Source organism: Equus quagga, chromosome 3 (genome assembly GCF_021613505.1).
Source record: "Equus quagga isolate Etosha38 chromosome 3, UCLA_HA_Equagga_1.0, whole genome shotgun sequence".
NCBI lineage: Eukaryota > Metazoa > Chordata > Mammalia > Perissodactyla > Equidae > Equus > Equus quagga.
The window spans coordinates 124,359,488-124,377,665 of NC_060269.1; the positions used below are offsets into that span (position 1 = coordinate 124,359,488).

The 18,178-nt window shown below is 42.4% G+C and overlaps 1 protein-coding gene across 3 annotated transcripts in view; it reads right to left on the reverse strand.

The window, feature by feature from the left end:
- The window catches only part of FAM114A1 (family with sequence similarity 114 member A1), a 72,465-nt gene that overhangs the window by 21,175 nt on the left and 33,112 nt on the right, over positions 1-18,178 (reverse strand). For 2 of the 3 annotated variants that reach the window (XM_046656935.1, XM_046656933.1), the window contains exons 4-7: positions 13,144-13,257; positions 12,915-13,021; positions 10,154-10,288; positions 4,555-4,707 (exon numbers count right to left, since the gene is read on the reverse strand). In XM_046656935.1, the coding sequence (XP_046512891.1) occupies positions 4,555-4,707; positions 10,154-10,288; positions 12,915-13,021; positions 13,144-13,257 (509 nt within the window). The remainder of the gene's footprint in view (positions 1-4,554; positions 4,708-10,153; positions 10,289-12,914; positions 13,022-13,143; positions 13,258-18,178) is intronic. The other variant, XM_046656934.1, reaches the window with a different exon arrangement.

Sequence of the window (18,178 nt, forward strand, 5' to 3'; positions counted from 1 at the left end):
TTCATGATGGCGGTAGATTTGTACATGAGGATAAGTGAGAGAGTTAGAGAGGGCCTCTGAGAGGCCAGGACACCATTTTCCTAAAAGTAGCTAATGCACATCACCAGGGCATAATGCGACCGGCGCCAAGGCCCTGGGAGGCAGCTCGGCGGGAAGTCATCCACATGAAACCTATTAGCCTCAGAGTTCAGCAGGTGGAAGCAAAGTCGCCCTGCAGGATGGCTGCTGTCATTCCTTTCTGCCCTGATCTTTTCAGAGTCCTTGTGTTTAGGTCTCAGGGTCCTAGATGTGTGCACATCATATTCTTATGCTTCAGATATATTTTCTAAAAAGCAGTTTTCTAAGACTGAATAAAAAAGGTAATTGTTGAATAAATGTGCTTGAGTACAACACTCAGTGAAAACATATATACACATGTGGAACATTTTGATTTCCCTGTGTCTTCCGGAGGGTAGCCATCCTCCAGGAGGGAATGCACTGGGGTTTTACGTTTTTGGCATCCCCTGGGAAGGGTTCGTTTTAACTAAGGACTCTTTTGTCGGCATCTTTCTCCTATAGCATCTCTTTTGCTTCCTCCTAGTTCATTCCATTCTGCCAAGGTGAAGTGCATCGAGTCCTTACTTCAATCCAACAATAAATAATAAATAATCATGCGCTCCTCAATAAATATTTGTGGAATGCTGACTATATGCTTGGAATTGTGCTAAGTGTTGTCGAGGACATGGGGTGGACAGTCTGCCTTGTAAATCTTTTCCCTGAAAGGCGGTGTGGGGGGCCATTTTGACGATTCTTGTTTACTATTTTTATTAACTATTGACTATAATGGCAAAATTATTAGTTTCTCCTTAAGATTTACAGAACACCACTTTGCCATGCCTATTGCCATCCTGGAATCAATCTATTAGAAAAGTAATGATAATAATTCCTGATATTTCCATACAACGTGTCTAAGTTTTAGCCAATGGAATGTCAGCAGAGGTGACGTGTATCATTTCCAAACCAAGACTTTTAAAAAATGGGAGCGTCCCCTCTACACTCTCTCTCCTTATGCTGATGGGATAAGAAGACAATAAGGCTCTAGAGGACGGTGAAACCCAATACTTTAGACTTGGATACAGCGGAGGTCACAGGGCCAAAGGGACGTGCCCACCAGAGTCCACACTCCCCCTTCTAGAGCACTCTCCAGGTGACTGAAAGTTCCTTTCCATGGCCTGTGTGAACCCCTTCCTCAGCTGCGCTCCTTACAGGGAGACCATCCATCAGAGTGTGCACCCCAACCCCAAGGGATGGCCAAGAGGTGGCTGTCTGCAGGGGTGTCAATGGCGCTTGAACCAGGGCTTCCTCACCTGTACACATGAGGCTCCCTGAGGCGAGAGACAGCTGGAGACAACGGGAGGAGAGCAGGCAGGAGGGTGGTGTGGAAATTTGAGGAGTTTGAGAATTCTAAATGGGAACCCTGCTTTCTAGGTCATTATGAAAGTATATTTGTCAAGGTAGGCTGACAAAATATATTTTCTTTAACAATTGGTTTCACAAGTCCTTTAACTTTTAAATATTTGGTATGCGTAGGTTGCCTGGTAAAATATAGGATGTCTTGGGTCTGGCCCCATGGCGGAAGTTAAAGTTAAAGTTCCACGTGCTCCACTTTGGCAGCTCAGGTTTGTGGGTTCGGATCCCAGGCGTGGACCTACACCACTCATCAGGCCATGCTGTGGAGGCATCCCACATCAAAAAATAGAGGAAGATTAGCCCAGATGTTAGCTCAGGGTGAATCTTCCTCACCAAAAAAAAAAAAAAAAGTCTAGTTAAATTTAAATTCCAGATAAACAATGAATATTTTCTTAGTGTAAGTCTGTGTCCCAAATATTGCATGTGACCTATTTATACTAAAACAGTATTCACCATTTATCTAAAGTTAAAATTTAACTAGTCACCCTGTAATTTTATTTGCTGAATCTCACAACCCCAGTATGGATCTCCATTTGTATTCTTGCCAGAGGCCTGTGAACTTTAGGCTGGGTCTAGTGAAGCCACAAGATGGACAGAGCCTGGCTCCTGGCTCCCTAAAGGCAGGAAAGCTGCCTGCTGACCAGGCGCCCCCATCTTGGGCTGTTCTAGGAGTGAGGATAATAACTCTTACCAGTTTTGACTCAGACATTTTAGGACTGTTTATTATAGCATCCAGTAACCATCATTACTAAGCCAAGAAAAAATTCTGCATTCCTTACTATGAATACTACAAAAATCTCCAGGCTGGAGGAAGAAAGCAGCGCTTGTGGGAGCAGTGTGCCAACAGAGGGAAATGCACCCTCCAGGGACCAAGCCTCCTTTCCAGCAACATCAGTCCCTTGGGGCTCTTTGCTTAGGGGCCTGGGGCTGTTTCACAGCTGAGACCTGTGATGGAACTGGCCAGAGTAGAATCTCTCTCTACCACCATAACTTCCAGGGGCCATGCTGCCCTGCAATAGTTTTTAATAATAATAACAAATATATACATATAACATAAAAATGCATATAAAAATAAAATGTCACCCACATTATATATGCATATATGTACACATGCATAAAATGGCAGCTAACATTTATTGAGAGCTTATTATGTACTAGGTATGCTGCGACTGGTTTCACATGAATTGTCTCATTTAATTCTTTTAATAATCCTATGAAGTAGGTTTTATTATTATTCTCATTTCATAGATAAGGCAATTGAGGCAAGACAGGTCCAAAATCGTACAGCTATTGAGTGGTATTTGATAATATGATGTCTGACCCTAAATCCAGCTTTTATAGGGAAAAATTCATGCTTGAGTAGAAAACTGTATTTTCTAGAGAGCAACTTACCAGATTTTCAGATTCTGCTTTCATGGGAGCAATTTTACAACTATATAAATTGTAGCTGGCTGATAGCAGCGTGAAATGATTCTTGTCCATAGACATGAGAATGACTTTTGTCCAGTGGAGGGACCATTTCCCCTCCTGTGGAAAAGCCAGGTTGTGTCCATTCGTACTTTCATCTCAAATTGCCTTACTCCATATAAATTTACGCTTTGACTTTCCCTTTGAACTGGTTATAACATCTGTCTCATTCCTTCATTTAATTAATGAGCTAAATAAATTCTTTAATTCATGTTCATTTTGTATCTGAGTCATGATTTTGCTTTTGAAAAAAATTATCCTTTAACAGTTTAACCATAAGACTGTCAATGATGGCTCACAGATAAACAGAAAAGGGAATAAATATAGATAGTAATATAGAACTTGATAATCTTGGGTGTGTGCTGTGTGTGTGTCTCCATCCTGTGTGGCTCTTGGTTGCCTATATGGCAGAGGTCATCTGTCCCTGATGAGGTGGGCATCAAGAATGTCTCAATCTCCTCAAAGTCCAAATATAAGAAGGCATGGCCTAGAGAGAGTCAAAAATCACTTTTCTAGGGTCCAGCCCAGTGGCATAGTGGTTAAGTTCACACACTCTGCTTAAGTGGCCTGGGGTTCACAGGTTCAGATCCTGGGCACGGACATACACACCCCTCATCAAGCCACGCAGTGGCGGTGTCCCACATACAAAATAGAGGAAGATTGTCACAGATGTTAGCTTAAGGCCAATCTTCCTCAACAACAACAACAACAAAAAATCATTTTTCCATTCTAAGGCTCACTTCCAAGGTCAACTTCCTGTCTGAGGACCTGCCTCTCCCCAGTGAATGTCACTTGGATGGCCTAGAGCCTCTCACAGGAGGTTCAGAGGGTATTGTCCTGTGGCCTCCGTTGGAAAAACAGCCCTGAGTACAGTCAGCCTGACATCCACACAAAATTGCCATATACAATTAAATAAGTTAACAGTTTTAAAGTGCTTAGAACAGTGACTCTGTGTTTGCTAAATAAAGACACACACACACTCACCACGTAGATTCTTAAAATAGAAATCCCCAAACCCTGATGATTTCTGCTCTTCATGTTTTGTTTCTCGAGATCACAGTGGGGAGTGCGAACGTGCAGGGTTGTTAGGTAATTCCCAGGTTTCTGTTCAGGAGCATTCCCAAATAGAACTTGAACGCCCGGTGAGATAACCCTGCCCTTTGTGACCCAGGCTTTCTAAGAAATGGGAGAAAAATAACTATATAACCCATAAAGCTAAATATATTAGAACCCTACAGTCTGAAAAAAACATCAGCTGCTTTGTTTTCACTGGGTAGGAATGAAGATGTGGCCTGTAGGGCATCTCTGACCTGGTACTACGTCAGCAAAGGGAGGCACAGGGCCAGGAGCCTGACAGCAGAGTTTCTGAGCAGCCTTCTGCACCATGAGGGGGGGTAGTGATGACTCTCCTCGTGCTGGCCCTCTTGGGGCTGGGGAGGGGTAAGAGCTTGGCGCAGGACAGAGAGGACATAATATGGAGCATGAGGGGGTCATCAGGCTGTACAGTATTTGTGACCTTAGCACAATAATTATGAAGCTCTAAAAATGCGATATTTTAATGAAGATTTTCCAGTTTCTTTCATGTTTAAAAAAGCATATTAGTGGACATGCTATTTCCAACACCCAGCGCAGACGTACCTTGCTTTCACTTTCATTGGACAGAATTTCCAGGGCTTCCAGGTGTGACAAACCTTGGTACTCATCAAACAGCATCCCATAGTGCGCAGTCCTCTCGGCCGTGAGCTGCTGCGCCAGTCTCTGCTTCTCTTTCTCTTTGGCTTCCCTCAACATCTGCAGAAACACACAGTGTTTGTGCACTAGATGTACGCTTGAAAGCCCCACTGCCTGCGTAAGACGGAAGGGTAGCACACGAGGACTGACTTTACATTTGAGAAGGGCAGGTTTTAGTCACTTTGGAATTTCTAAAAAAAAAATTTATTTGACTGATAATTTTTACGCAATATTCCACTTTTTTGTGTGTTCATTTTATACATGACAAAACAAAGCAAAAATTCTATGCCCAGGAACAGAATTGGAAAGAAGCACAACAAACGCTTAACAGTGGTTTCCACTAAAGTGTTTGTCGTGTGTGATTAATTTTCTTGTTTTCTAAAATGTCCAAACTTTCTATAACGCACAAATTTTATGTACACTTGGAAAACTTAATCTACTGTGACAGGATTAATTGCAACTTCTGCGCCCAAGCAGACTTCAAAGCAGTAGTAAGCTGATCTGATTTAATATGAATTATACTATTTAAAAAATTTTATATGTGTGGTTATTAAAATCTTTGATGAAAAAATTAGTAAAATGTAAACTCCTAATGTTTTCTTCACCAGGTAGTGAATATAAATAAGAATGTTAGCTTATCAATTCCTAGATTGGTCTCAAGAAGTATGACTGTGAACCGAGTTTCTCTCCAGGTGGATAATTTTTCTCCAGTTATTTTTTTCAGTGAATAATAAAAAGACAACAAAATACACACATGTCCACCAGTTACTCCCAATTTCCTATCCTCGCTGTCTTTGATTCTAAACCTCTTTTATTGGATTCCTAAATCAAATTTACTGGGCATTAAGTTTATAGGGTTCTTTAATAGCTTGAAGAGCACCATAAATACACTGGCCACCACAAGGTCACAACGGGAAGGTCATGGAAGAACAGATTCTGGTTTTTATTGTGTCAATAAAACAATCAACCTCATTCTCCTTTTGGGTTCTTCAGGTTATCAGCCAAAAACCCACTGGACCGCAGACAGAATTCGCCCTCCTGCCTGTCTTTAAGACGAAATAAGTACAAGCTCTGAATTCTAAAGTTTTCAAGACAACCCCAGCAAATCATCACTGGGAATTTTCAACTTACAATAAAACCCGACCACCCCCACTGGTCTCACTGGCTTGGTGGTGGTAAAAGAAAATAACAAAGTGACATGGAAATTGCTTCCTTTCTCTACACCAACTTCCATCTCTAAATCTGTACTTTGGAATAGAGAGGAAAAGGCACGAATTGGAAGGGAAAGGGGAAGTGTCACTCTGGAATGATCAGGATTCACTCAGGAAATGGAAAGTGAAATTAAAGTTGCCTAAAGAAGGACTGGCTTGACACAGGGTGTTGGCTCTATTTTCCCTCTGGAAAAGAAAAGATGGTTTTAAACAGCACGGAGTGATTCTGGCCTGAAGACTTCCTAGCGGACGGGCAGCTCTGAGACTTAGACCCATGGGACCGGAGAAGCACCGTGTCTCCGCGTTATTCAGGTGTCCGGGTACCACTGGGATAGAATACGGGAGAAATTTAGGGAGTGCGTGGACGAACATTTCTGATTTCTATAGTTATTTAGTGCGGATTAGGAAAAACACAGCAGACTCCTCTATCTCAGTCGATGGCCGGGTCATCCTTCCAGCTGCTCAGGCCAAAAACTTCGGGGTCATCCCTGCCTCCTCCTTTTATCTCATACCCCACATTCCATCCCTCCGGAAACCTGGATCGACCTTCTAACTATACCCAGAATCAGCGTTCGCCGCTACCTTCATGGCTGCACGCGCCTCTGAGCCACCGTTCCCTCTTGTTTAGGTAACGGCAGTGGCCTCCCGAGGTGGCTGTGAGAGCAGAGCATAAATGACCGAAGGCCCAGGTGCTGCACTTTGAAATCCCTCACTGACCTGGAGGTCAGGCCTCCCACGACCTGTCCCTACTCGTCACCGGAGCAGCAGGGACACTAGGGCAGACCTGTTCCCGGGAGACAGGAGCTCCTTTGTCAGCGGACTTTGGCTGGAGGACCCTTCCGTGGCTTTGCCCAACTTTCCTTAGAGAGCACAGCAGTCTAGGATGCTTCCACCCTACCTTCTCTCCCCCTCACCTTCACTGGGGTCAGACTTGCATATTGGCCTGATGGCCCTGCCAGCCTTCCCGGGTATCCCCTGCCCACTTTCTCCCACTCAGGCATTTCCCCTAATAAAATCTTCACGTGCTTAAGCCCACTTGGCATCTGCTTCTGGGAGGACGCACCCTGATACACACGCTAACTGGTTTCCCTGCCTGTGGCCCTCCCTGCTACCCAGTCTATTTTCAACACAGTAATGAGGCTGATCCTTTCAAAGCGAGATCTCGTCATTCCTCTTTTCAAAATGCTGCAATGGTTTCCTCATTTCACTAACAGTAAAACCCAAGGTCCTTACAAATGCCCTCGATGATCTGCCATCACCTGCTCCCCATTACCTCTCTGGCCCCATCTTGAACAACTCTCATCCTGGCTCACTCCTCTTCCACCACGTACCATCCCTGCTGCTCCTTGTTCATACCAGATACTCCTGCCTCAGGGCCTTTGCACAAGCTGCTCTTTCTGCATGGAATGTGCTGTACTCAGATTTTCGCATGGTCAGGCCCCTCATCTCCTTCAAATATTTGCTCAAATGTCATCATCTCCATGAGGCCACCCCCTCACAATCCAATTTAATACTTAACCTGCCCCTCACTCCCACACTCCTGATTATGCTCTTCCTGCTCTAGTTTCTCTTTTTTTCCACAGCACTCATCATCTTCTAAAATACTAGATAATGTTGATTATTGTTTCTCTCTCCTCACTGGAATGAAATCTCCTTAAGGACAGGGATTTTTATCCATTTTGGCTACTGATGTATCTCAAGATCTTGGAACAGTGTCTGGCACATAGTGGACATTCAAAACGCATTTGTGGAATGAATGAATGAACAAATGAATGAATGAAAAATTACCGTTTGGAGGGAGGTTAAGGTCAGTAGTGTTGTGGAGATCCAGCTTAAGCCAGCCAAGTGGATTGCAAGTGCAAGGCTCAAGTGTGCCCCAGAATGTTGTGTAGCACACTTTCCCCATGTGTTTCAGACGTGTAAGTAGAACAAACACCGCACATGGCCAGTGTGGATTCTTGGATGACACATTTCTCTGAGCATTGCTACTTACTTTTTAGCAGTAGATTGAACGCAAATCTGATAAAAATTGTGAAAGTGGCACAAAAACTACAGTAATCTGGGAAACTGACCAGGTCCAATTCTTCATTTTACACGTGTGTAAACTTAAGCCAAAGAAGCCAATAGAGTTAGCCAGTTTCTGCACTTGGTCACACTTCCCCCCACGTTACCACCTTCTTAACTAGAATCAAATTTATATAGACATATATTTCTGTAATGAATGAATGAACGAATGAATGAATGAATGAATGAAAAATTCATATATGTTTTCATGTATGTACATGTATCTATATAATTTATAAATATATACATAATCTTGTGGCAAAAATACTCCTATGTGCTCACCAAATATCCTTTTCCTTCTACACACACAACTGAACTGTGTTTCTCAGCCTGCCTGAGTTGAATTCGGTGAACTATATGAGAGTTTTGGCCAAAGGAATGAGGGTAATAGTGACATATGCCACTTCCAGGGTTAGTCCTAAATTGTCCCATATGGCCCTCTGCATATTTCCTTCCCCTTTCTATGAGGCTGAAAGTAAAGGTTTTCAGGATGGCAGAGCCACAAGATGTGGGCTCAGAAGAGAGCTGCCCAGCAGGGGCCCCTGAACAGGAACATTCACACTATAGAAGCAAAAGGTAAATCTTTTTTGTTCTAAGCCACATTAATACTTGAGGGTTGGGTTTTGTTGTTGTTGGTTTTTTTTTCTTTTTACAACATCTAGTATTAATTATCTGATTAACACAAATCTGTTTTCTTTTTTAAAGATCAGTATGGTGATGGTGTAGATGACCACGCCTGGGCTGTAATATCAGAGTGGTTATGTGCGGATTATTCTGGAAGAGAGGAAGAAATAGCTTAAAAGAAAAGCTTTTCAGGAACTGCCACTCACATGTTGTCAGTGACAGCTCCCTCATGGCTTCCCAGGACCCAGGCATGAGAAGCTATGTTTGTCTTGCCTGTGAAATTTACAAAATCCGCTGCTACCTCAGCTGATCCTGATTTCAGTAGGGCACAGCGAGACCTGGTGTATCGGACTCTTAAGGAGGAAGGGGACAAAGGGCCTTCTTGCACTGAGGGATATGAGCTCGGCATGTCCCATCTGAAAGAGCAAGTTCAATATTAGAGTTTTCTATTTGGAAAATAAGATAAATATTATTTTTAATTTTCTTCACTACTGTAAGTAAGCAAAACATAGATTAAACTCTTCATATTGTATTTTTCAAGGAGGGTTGGAAAACCTTAAAGCTGGAAGTATGAGAGGAGAAGCCCATCTTTGCACAGAGTAAGGGAAATATAAATCAAAATTTCAATGAGATAACATTTCTGCCTATTATACTGATACATAATAATGACAACAACACCTACCCTTCCTGAGTGCTCACTATGAGTCAGGTTCTATTCCAACTCATTTAATTCTCTCAACAGAGCTATCAGTAATCTCAAAACAAAACATCAGTATTGATGTTACTCCCGGTGTACAGATGAGTAAACCGAGGCACAGAAAGGTTAAGTAACCTGCTCAAGGTCATGCAGCTAGAAAGTGGTAGAGCTGGAATATATGCAATGGGACTACGGACTGAATGCTGTGTCCCCCCCAAATTCACATATTGAAACCTACTCCCCAGTGTAACGGTATTTGAAGGTGGGGCCTTTGAAAGGCGATCAGATTCTGAGGGTGGAGCCCTCATGAATGGGATTAGTGCCCTTATAAAAGATGCCCCAGAGAGCTCCCTTCCACCACGTGAGGGCATGGGCAAAAGATGGTTATCTATGAACCAGGAAGCGGGTCCTCACTAGACACTGAATCTGCCGGCACCTTGATCTTGGACTTCCCAGTCTCCAGAACTATGAGAAATAAATGTTTGTTGTTTACAAGCCACGCCGTCTATGGTATTCTGTTATAGCAGCCCAAATGGAGTAAGACAAATGGCATAAATGGAACAAACTTCAAGAAATTATTAAGTGAATAAAGCAAGGTACAAAAGAGTGTGGTTAATATGCTACCATTTGGTTGAAAAAGTATATACATATATATGTGCATATGTGTATATACATACGTATATATGTATGGTTACCTATATCTATAGCTCTATGATAATTCTGACAGAATCCATAAGGAGCTGTTAACAGTGGTTGCTTCCCATGAGGAACTAAGTGGCGGAAGAAAGAAGTGATTTAGAAACTCAATTTTCACTCTCTACTATTTTGTGTCATGTGCTTTAAAATACCTAATAAAAATGTATTAACTTTATTGACTGAAAGAAAAAATTGCAAAAGTATATAACCCCACCTGAGACAAGGACACAGTTCTCTCCATGAGTGTCTTGGTGCGCTTAAAGCCTGGGTCGCTCTCTGCAAGGACGTTCATGGTTTTCTTGCCGATGAATTCCAGAGCATCGAGACCTCCCGTTAAGACACTTTTACCCTACACATGAGGTAATTGCATGAAATTAGATTTTCATGTTTTGCTGTTTCGTAGCAGTCAGCAACTCCTAGATGGCGCTATCTTCAAATATTAAAATCAATATAAAGTCACGATATTTATCTCATCTGGAGATTTATCATCCATGTAATCCTATTTTCTTTTCCTTGGAAGAGCATATGCCACATAATTTGTGGGACATACAATGTTATTAAAAAAGGATGCTTAGGAAAAACCAAAGCATACGTGGGATTAGTTTTACTGGCTCTGTGTGTACAAATAGATATGTATCTAGGACATAAAATTAATGGGTGACCCAATTTTGCTGTTTTTGCCTGAAAAAATTTTAACAGAATTATTTGGAGTAGTCTATTAAAATGTAACAGAACTATTTGGAGCAGTCTATTAAAATGTCAACTACTCTTGCCAATTTGGGGAATTCTTTAATCGAGGGCCCTGGAGTATAGGACCCTCAGGCTGTTTCAGCTGGTTCTTGCACACTTTCAGAAAGTCGAAATAACCGCCTATAATTAGTATCTTCATGAAATAAGACAAGTTGATTTCCATATACTACGAGCTTTAGAAACGGTTCTATCACACAGTTCTCCTCCTGCAAATCCCTTTGTTTTCCTTTAAAACAAAAAGATGAAAACAACTAAGACGTCCTCACATAAAGCACTCATATAAACAGAACTGCTGACGTTGCTTTGAAGCCTCTTCTGTACATACATTCAAATACACAATTCCAGTTACAATATGCACACACCCGTGTTTTTTCCCACCTTACACGAATTCATATGTTATATTTTATATTATTGCCTATATTCACTTTCCGATCTTCATATAGGAATATTTGATTTCACTGAATTAGTATAATTCATTAGCCATTTCCACCTTGGACATTTAGACTTTGTGTTCAGATTTGGAAGCCAATCAATAATACACCATAAAACAGATTTTAAAATACACATACTTTGGGTGGACAATGGAATATCAGTTATCGCACTTTTGCATAATTTGATTTATTTTCTCCTAACATCCTGTGAGGGATTACTTCAGTGGAGAATAAAATAGGAGAAGAAAGGACATAAGGACTTTGAGTAAGGGAATACCTGGTGGGCATGTCTGGAGCTTGGGAAAAGGGAGGACCAGAAGGTTGGAGAGAACATAGAAAGGGATGCGAGGATGCTGAAGACAAACTCAGAGTGCCCTGCGTTGCAGCCCAGGGAGACCACGCATTCATTTCCGAAACCAGAGATGTTGAAAGAGCTCCCTCCCATCTGAACCCTACAAACTCCCCTGTGGGCACACTAGACTTGTATTGCTGCTTGACTTCTAAAACATACTTGCTGCTCCTCCTTCATCCTACTTAGCCCAGAGGTCTTTAAGTGGCAAGGAGAGGAGCCATCATTTCCTATTTCTGGCATGCCCTGACCCCAAAGTCTGGGTAAGATACCCCGATATGTGTGTCCACAGATCCTTCTTCTTCCCACATTACACTGTATTTGCCAGTGGAGTTGTCTCTGTCTTTCAGGATATTATGCCCTCTGGCTTGTCAGCATATGCCCAACATCTAGTATAGTCCTGGCACGTAGTGAGAGCTAATCACCTTTTTTGTTATAATGCATGAATGAATAAATTGGATGAACCATATTTCTAGAAAAACTAGTTAATTGGTTTTATGTAGCAGAAGATAAATTTTTTCTTCCTGAAGATCAGCTAGCTGCCTCATCTCAGTTGGGGTGCCTCCCCCTTTTTTCTTTTTTTTTTTTAAAAGATTTTATTTTTCCTTTTTCTCCCCAAAGCCCCCTGGTACATAGTTATGTAGCTTTAGTTGTGGGTCCTTCTGGTTGTGGCATGTGGGACGCCACCTCAGCATGGCCTGATGAGCAGTGCCATGTCCGCACCCAGGATCCGAACCAGCGAAACCCTGGGCGGCAGAAGTGGAGCGCATGAACTTAACCACTCGGCCTTAACCACTCTCGGCCATGGGGCCGGCCCCTCCCCCTTTTTTCATTATTCATCGGTGTTTTGTTGCCAATAACAAGCCTCTTTAAGAGGCAGGCAGGGGCTGGGGGTGGGGGGGCCAGGGCAGTATTTAGGATTATTCAAGGAAGGGGCAGAGTGGGAATTGGGAAGTAGGGATGGGAAAGAATGTTGGTCTTAGTTACCTGGAAACACTTTAGAAACATCTCTGGGATGTTGTTTCTGATTCCTTACTGGTATTTTTTTTTTGTTTGAATGGCTTTATAATTTTTCAAATTGAAGGTTAAGAGACACAGACCATCTTAGGAAAAACAGCTGTCCCAGCTCTAAAAAAGAACTCTTTCTCCCCACAGCCGGAGGCTGTCCTTTCAGCAATTGGAAAGGACACTGCCTCATTAGACTGAAAAATGTTCCTTCTAAGCAGCTCCTTTCTTTTAAACATAATATATATTTCATTTCACCCTTATTATTTTAGTTCCAAGGTTACGCCTACTCTGTAGGAGAAAGCGTAACAAAACCACGATCCCAAGTGGTGAGCACAGCCACCTCGTCTCTGATGTATCTAGGTCACTGGTACATAGAGATATCAAAAGAAGGCACTGGAAGACACCAGGGAAAACAGAGGAAGCAGCTGATGACTTACTGTGTTTTGAACCACGCTGGTGATGGCTGACAGCACGCCCCGAGACCCTGAGGAAGGAGAAGCAGGTGGGCTTTCCGCGGGGCTCTCATCTGTGGCTGCATCTGCTACTAAAGAGAAAAAACCCTTTTAGAGTTCACTGTGCTGACCTAAACTTGACAATCTTCTATTTGTGCACATAGTGTAACATAGCCCAAGTCCAAGAAACCCCCAAAGTAAATATATTACTCACTTTGAGGGACTCCATTTTCGGTATCAGTTTGGGCCCCTTCAGAAGAGCTGGAATTTACACTATGAATCCGCAGGGTGGCCCCTGCTTTTTCCTTGACTGCTGTCAATCCATGACCTGTCAGGAAATAAAAATGCGGTTCATAGATACAATTCAATCGCTCATCTTCCAGAGCTGTTGTCAGCTGTAGGTGTATATCCTGACTGGGAGAAAGTGTGGCGGTTAACAGAACTTCCACAGTGTGGTTCCAATCTGAGCTCAGCTTCACCACTGCCTAGTCAGGTGACTTTGGAGAAGTTACCTGACCCGTCAGTGACTCAGTTTCTTCATTGGGTTGTTGTGAGCAGCAATGAAATAAACATATGTAAAGAGCTCCCAGATATTTTATTATTCCCTTTTGCTTCTCACACCATCTAACTAGCAACCTGGGGTGTCAAACCCAAGACATTATCTGTGAATAGTGTCCTTGTCTGATCCTCTTTACTCTTTTCTAAGCTGCTCAAAGCACCTTTGCATCATTCATTTTTTTGATTCCTTGCAGGCCTAGCCCATTGCGGGTGCTCCATGACTATTCGTTGAACTGAAATCAGTCGAGCCTCAACATACTCTTTCAAAGTTGGTCATTCCTTTAGCATGCAGAGCGCAGAGTCTGGAGCTGATGTGTCAAACTCAAAAGACAAGTCAGTGGGAAAACCAGGAAGGGCATCCAACAGCTCTGACAGTTGTCTTAAACAGTACAGTCCAAACACAAGCTACAACAGTGGTCAGCCAGGTGAAGGGCACTGGTTTTACTCCCTCTGAGCGGGGACAATACCCATACTCCCCAGAGCCCAGCACAGTGGGTATTCAATACAGAGTCAACCTTCTCATTCCTGCACCCCCACCTCCACCCCAACACACAGAGACCACCCTTGGCCTGATAGAGAAATAGTCTTGCCTACATTTTATTTTGGAGAGTTTTTTTTTTCTCTGTAGAGGCCCCCATGATGAGCTATAATAGCCTCTCTCAGATTTCCCAAACTGAAAGTAAAAATTAACGGTCCTCAGTGCTGTTTGAGTTCTTGAAGGAGAAATAGCATGAGCTGCCATCCTCATGGTACTCATCTCCCCCTTAGCAATCAGGGAGAAAATGAAAGATTTCACTAGGGACCTGGGCAACTTCAGGTTGTTAAAACCAAAGGCAGTAGCAATATTAATATGTGGGGAAAAAAGTCCCACATCATGGCAGGATTGAGAGCCAAAGAGAAGCACCTAGTCGCAGAAGGCATGTTAAAATTACCAGTTGTCCATCTCCCAAATAAGAGAAAGACATGGATGAATCCCAAACCCAAATAGCAGTATTTTATCAGTTGTAACTTTACTTATCAGAGCAATCTCTTTTTTTTTTTTTCCGAAGTCACGACTTTTATTTTGGAAAACAAGCAAAAGAAAATGCAGCCTGGAATCTTCAAACAAGGAGAAAAACCCCATTCAGTGGGACCTCAGGTAAATTTTTTGACTTTGGTTTCCTTGTCTGTAAAGTGGGTTAGCCATACAATCTCCCGGATCCATGCTGAGGGTGAAGTGGGGAGCACACGCTGGGGCCCTGTGGGTGGCATCTGTGTTGGTTTTATTTAGTGCTGACTTGGAGGGTCTTGGGGGGGCTCTCAGGGGGTGAGTCTGGATGCCGCCCTTGCACTGCACTTCCTGTAGACCAGAAAACGTCCTTCTTTAAGACTGACCATGGGATGAGACGCCCGTGAAGATTTTGAGAGCCTCAGACTTCCTTTTGTTTCCGCTGCTGTTGCTGTTTAAACCTCTCTGAGCCTGCGCTTCCTCCTGTGAAGTAAAAGGACTTCCTTGCGGGAGTTCAAGGAGAACGCCCCCAGGTGTGGCTGTGGCACTCTCCCAACTCAGAGCAGGAACTTGCCAAGGTGGCTGGTCCTGATGCTGCTAGGACCAAGGTTGTTATGACGCCTCTCCTCGTGCGGCCTGGGCAGCCCCGCAGGGTTTCTGGACATGCAGAGGCAGGGTGTGTAGAAGCAAGCCGGTGAAGGGCCCCTCTTATCAGAGCAATCTTAACATAATCAGGGCACTGATATTTACCAAATAGACATAAGGCTAATTATGTCCAGTGAGAATCACCTGTCATTATACACTATCTAGAAAACAATGAAACTTAATTTATATTTATAACATTTACGACACTAATTGCATACAGAAATATGTCCATATTCATGTGCAGATCATTAGACACAGTTCAGATTCTTTATTGAGTTATTCGGAAAAAAAAAAGATGCACTGGAACTGCTAAAGCTAAGTCTTGAATTAATTCTCTCTCGCTTCCAACGAATTCCAAGCATTTCGATGGAAACTTACTGGAGTTTCAGTAACATATTTAAGTTAGGATATAATCATCTAACTTATTTATACACCGAGCCCATATTCCTTGCCATCTTTTAAAAACATGTTTTCCAAAAGGAAATAATGTACATCCCAACCTCAGCTAAGATCCTCATCTAGATTTCTGAGGGCTCCAATCAAGGAATAAACGAGTTTGAGAGGGCTGGGAGGCATCTGCCACATCTACTCTGCATAAGCCATACGAGAAAGATGGTTCCACATCCTTCTCTGAGACCACTCAGGGTTTCATGAACCTCACTGTCATTATCTCCTCTTTCCCCTTCTACACCCCGTGCAGCTGAGGGATGTCTGATTCTCTTCCCAGAGAAGAACAGCCTCTCACCATCTCAGAACACAAATGATCATGGACATGTATGCAAAAGCTGCCTCTAGGAAAATTACGTTGTTTCTGGAAGAAAATACCACTTTTATGTGCATATAAATGGGAAGTGTCTGTTTAACAGACATGACAATAGGCTGCAACTCCAACTACACACACACACACGCACACACACACATTAATAGCTTTACTGAGGTATAAGTGATATACAAAGAATTGCACATACTTAAGGTTTCTCCAGTTATATTTTCTGCTTAACAATTCTCTTTTGTGAATTCTTTTGTTAGTGAAAGTACATCTTTACTGCATTCTACTAGAAACACAAAGCTATGGTTTTCCACAGCTAAGGTTTAGACTCTATGCCACACCCTACTTTGAAGAATAACTTTTAAAACTTTACTTAGTGTGACATCTAGTGCCCAGAATAAGGAAGTAATAAAATGGGGTCATTGTTGCCTTTTGAGTGGGAGTGATTCATTCTCAGAGATATTGACTGGGTTCTACCAATAACAGAGAAAAACAACAAATATGAATAATACCATAGGGTATAGTTCACAGATTCATTCCTTCACATGTCAGGATGAACCCTAACCATCCTCAAAGAAGTAAAACTCCTCCAAATTCCATAGTTCTAAAGATGGAATATCCTTTAACTTTTGACTTATTACAGTAAAAAGAAGGTGAGTATTACAAAGACAAGAATGTTGTATAAATGCTGTGATACTGCATCATTTTAAGACAAATGTTGAATGACTGGCTGGTGTTTATTTATTTTCTTTGCTGAGGAAGATTCGCCCTGAGCTAACACCCATGCCAGTCTTCTTCTATTTTTTTTAGTATGTGGGCCACCAGCACAGAATGACCTCTAACAGAGCAGTGTAGGTCTGTGCCTGGGAATCAAACCCAGACCGCTGAAGTGGAGTGAGCTGAACTTAACCACTAGGCCACTGGGGCTGGCCTGGCTAGTGTTTAATTTATCACATATACTCTAGTGGAAAACTCTAAACTTAGGATTCAGGAGCCTTCTGAAGGAATTTTGGTTCCACTATTTATTAGCTGTGCAATCTTGACGAATTACTTAACCTCTCTGAGTCTCTGCTCTTGTGTTTTCTCTGAAAGGAAGGTTATAACATCTATCTCCTAGGGTTTTATAAGGTCACTGAAGAGAAATACGTGAAAGCCTTGGTACTGGCTTTCACATTTACTGAGCACTTACTATGTCCCAGGCACTGGACTAAATGTTTTTAGTACAGTAAATTATCTCATATAATCTTCTCATTATGAAGTAAGGGATATTATTATACCCATTTCACAACTGAGGAAACTGAGACCTGGTGATGTGAAATCCCTTGCCCAAGGTCCCAAAGCCAATAAGTGGCAGAGGCAGGATTCAAGCCCAGTCCTTCTGACTCTAGAACTCACACACTCAATCACTATGTCATATTAAGAAAGTTTTATATGTGATTTATAGTTGATTAAATGTCAATTTAGTCTCATTTCTATAACTCCTTGGAAATCAAATCCTTGATCAGGACCTTCCTCATTTTTAAAAGACTGGTTTATGCTAAAATTAGGTTGACTTACCCTACCTTGACCAAACAGCAAGGTGAAGGAAGGTCACTGCAGTGAAACCTTCTCTAATCCTACCCCTGCTAGCCATGCCTTGGGTTGACATAGCTTGATGTTTTTAGGATCATCTCTGTGCTGTGGGGCACAGATCCATCCTAAGACACTGTGCTATCTTATACCTCCAGTGTAATTTTTTTCTCAAAAAGCACTGTGATTTCACCAAGCCTCTTCTTGTGAGTTCCACCAAGACCAAAATCCCATTGAAGGGAGGGCTCCCTTCTTTCTGAAAGATGAAAATCATTTGTGGGAGGGTCTCTCTGACGGAGTGGTAACTTAGTGGAGCAAGAGCAGTTCTGGGCAGCACCCTGGATGATTAGGTAGCTCTACCATACTTTCTAGCTGTCTCATATGGTAAAGGACTCCTAACTGGGGCACCAGCTAACTCACTCAGAGGGGTCCCCCTTTTAGATTGCTTTAATTTTTAACATAACCTTTCCTTCTTCATTTCCTTTCTTTCTTCATTTTTGTTTTTAAAAAATGGATATATAAAAAAGAATCTTAGGGATCTTGCCAAGATGGCGGCGTAAGCAGACTCTGAATTCATCTCCTCCCACGAACACAACCAGAATACAACTATTTTTGGAAAAATTAACCTGGATAGAGAACTGAAAATTGGATAAAAAGAACCCACACAACAAGGGACAGTCCTGACTAAGGCAGAAAAGGCAGAAAAATTCCTGCTGGAGA